This window comes from Centroberyx gerrardi, chromosome 23, assembly GCF_048128805.1.
Source record: "Centroberyx gerrardi isolate f3 chromosome 23, fCenGer3.hap1.cur.20231027, whole genome shotgun sequence".
NCBI lineage: Eukaryota > Metazoa > Chordata > Actinopteri > Beryciformes > Berycidae > Centroberyx > Centroberyx gerrardi.
In genome coordinates this window covers 2498978-2501840 of record NC_136019.1, presented here as the reverse complement: position 1 = coordinate 2501840, position 2863 = coordinate 2498978, and the positions used below count along the sequence as shown (strand labels likewise).

At 37.5% G+C, this 2863-nt stretch overlaps 1 protein-coding gene across 1 annotated transcript; it reads right to left on the bottom strand.

The window, feature by feature from the left end:
- Positions 1-299: 299 nt before the first annotated feature.
- Positions 300-2550, bottom strand: LOC139926013 (uncharacterized). The gene is made up of 3 exons (XM_078281806.1): positions 2346-2550; positions 1594-1716; positions 300-513 (listed from the first exon to the last, which is right to left on the bottom strand). The coding sequence occupies exons 1-3, from the start codon at positions 2548-2550 to the stop codon at positions 455-457; spliced, it is 387 nt and encodes a 128-aa protein (XP_078137932.1). The 3' UTR covers positions 300-454.
- Between the last annotated feature and the right edge of the window lie 313 nt (positions 2551-2863).

Genomic DNA, 2863 nt, shown 5'->3' with positions numbered 1-2863 from the left:
ATTCTGCAGAGGGTTTGTCATGGTTATAAACTTTATTTTGTCTCTGTTGTAAATATATAAACCCTTCTGAAAAACTCAGCCTCAGTTCAGAGACGGTGTGGTTTGAAAACACTACAAATGTTTTTATCTGACTTCACTTCTGAGAATCTTCATTTCTTGAAATAGTCACAGTATGTGGCAGACCTGCATAGCCTCTTTTAAAAAATACGTTACAGATCAAACAAGAAAGTAATGAAACAAATCGAATAAAGAATATAAAAGTCGATTTTATTTATGAGATAATAACAGACAGCAACAGGAGACACTATCACCCAACAACTCACTCGCAATTCTGAGGAACGTACAAGCTTGTTTTTCCTGTTCAAAAAGCTGAACACATACACAGATGAGAATAATTTAAAAAAAGCATGATGAAGGTTAAAAGCCTCGATGTACCTGACTGTAATGAACCAGGTTACATGGCTACCTCCATTATGACATCATCACAGCTGCTCTTCTCCCTCACACCTTGAGCTGCAGAAACACAAATAGAAACCTCAATTTAGAAAAATACAATTTATGTGAAGAGAATCCATAAATATCTTTACCTTAATTACTCATCAGCTAATCAATATTTACGTATTAATGGTGGCTGTTTTATCCCTGATAGCCCACATTTTGATTCAGAGAATTTGCATACTTTATCTAGAAAACATAAAGATGTCTGTAGTTTATTTTTTAGAAGGACTGAATGCTCCATAAGTGAAAAACTGATGTTTAAAGATGCTCTATCTTCCATTGACTACAATGGTTTCCATAAGGGGGGCTTGCCTATGCACAAAATTAGATCTTTTTTCTTTTTTACACGTTCATGACACTAATTGAGGCAAGCAGAGAAGGTATCATGCTGAAAAAAACTGAAACAGGTCAATTTGGCCCACAACATAACAGGAAGTAATACGTGGCAGAGTGACTGAGTGAGACACCTATAGACGAAAGGAGGGAGTGAGTGTGAGAGAGGAATTACAGATACAACAGATATTACACATCATGTTTTGTGGTAACTCTTTTCCACCATTTTGTTTCAGTTTATATGGATACCTGAAGACATAATGCCTCTAAGTTAGTCTATCAAACTATATTACCTGTTGTACTGCATGAGTCAAACTACATAAACTTTTGCTCGTTGCTACAGAGTCTAGAGAGAGGGGCCCTTCTACCTTTTTCTGTCGGTGGTTTTCTTGCGTGGTTTCTCTCAGAGAAGCTCAAATTATCACGTCTGAAGCCATCACTTTAAATAGTACTCTACTCTGAACTCTGTATCTCCTGCTCCAGAAGAGTATAGGCAACCCACCCCCACCGAATAATAAAGATATTGATGTTGGTCCAACAGAACAGCTTCAGTGCTCCTTGGCATCAATTCTACAAGTGTTTGAACTCTATTTGGAGGGATGCCACACCCTAAGCATGATGGGATATTAATTGTTTAATTATTCTAGGGACCAAACCTGTTTAGAAGAACCTGCTTTAAATGTACTTTGCAGCCCTTATTTACTCAAGTGTTGCCTTTATTTTGGCAGTTACTCATATTAGTCGGTAGTTATTTTTCTGTACCTCTGTGTCTCCCACATCGAAACAGTTCCACCATCAACACCAGAGCCATCAATAAAAAGATGACAACAGCCTTTATCAGGAGGAGGAGGGGATGAGGGGAAGGATGAGTCTCTTTGTGAAGTGCTGGAAAGATGAGAAAAAGTTTTTTTTATTAAAATAACAAAATAAATAGGATATATATACATTATCAGTCTGTATTAATGTCTAAATCCCCCAGTTTGACTTTTCAGAGATGTTGGGATGTTTTGGGGCAACAAAAAAGCATCTCAGTCCACCAGTATCAAGATAATGTCACTTGATTACAAAAAAAAAAAATCCTGACATGTTGATTTGTATTGGAAAGTGAAATTACGAATTTTTATGTTAAAATTATTTGTTAAGTAGTGTTTGTGTTTCAGAACATGATCAAGTTAAAGAAATGCAACAATTTCAATGTAAAAATATGTAGTGAGCTGTAATAAAATTATTATAGATTACAGAATACATTTGACCCCCAAAATAATTTTTTTGCAGGTATTCTCACATTATTTACCCTTCTGGAACAGCAAGCGGATTAAAATCAGTTACAATACAAGTTGACATTTATTTCTCTCTTCATAAAATTGTTATATGAATGGACTTTCTACCAAGTGTAAAAGTGTCAAACACCTGGTCTTGACATAAGTAGGTACATGACATCACATATCTTCATGAAACATGGCCATGCAAAAATCAAATTGTGTTAATTTAGTTTGGAAACACTGTTGTCTCACCTCTCACAGCCAGCCAGCTCTCTGGTGATTCTCCAACTCCAGAGATGCTGCACTTGTAGAGTCCTTCATCACACTTGGAAACACTGTGGATGGTCATCTCTCCTGTAGAGTCGGTCCTGATGAGGAAGCCATCTTTATAGAAACCAGCTGTGAGGTTGGAGGGAGTCTTGGTTGTACAGTTCAGAGTCACAGCATCTCCCTCCATCACAGGACGGACAGGACTCTCCAGGATCACAGACCCAGCTGAACAACATGTGTTGTATAAAAGTTTATTTTATTTTAAACAGAAATTTTAGAGATGGGGCGCCCCGGTGGCTCACTGAGTAGAGCGCGTACCATATAAGGCTCAGTTCTTCCCGCAGTGACCTGGGTTCGAATCCAGCCTGCGGTCATTTGCTGCATGTCCTCCCCTCTCTCTCTTTCCCATACCTTCCTGTCTCTCTTTCACTATATGTATCTGTCAATAAAGCATGAAATGCCTGAAAATAAATCTTTAAAAATAAATTTTAGAGACATAT

What these genes read in the sequence shown, in the direction of transcription:
- LOC139926013 (XM_078281806.1), bottom strand. Translation starts at nt 2,550, where the DNA reads ATGGAGGGAGATGCTGTGACTCTGAACTGTACAACCAAGACTCCCTCC. An exon ending in GAGCTGGCTGGCTGTGAGAG is followed by an intron (nt 1,717 to 2,345) that starts GTGAGACAACAG and finishes TCATCTTTCCAG; the next exon opens with CACTTCACAAAGAGACTCAT. An exon ending in TCGATGTGGGAGACACAGAG is followed by an intron (nt 514 to 1,593) that starts GTACAGAAAAAT and finishes GTGTTTCTGCAG; the next exon opens with CTCAAGGTGTGAGGGAGAAG.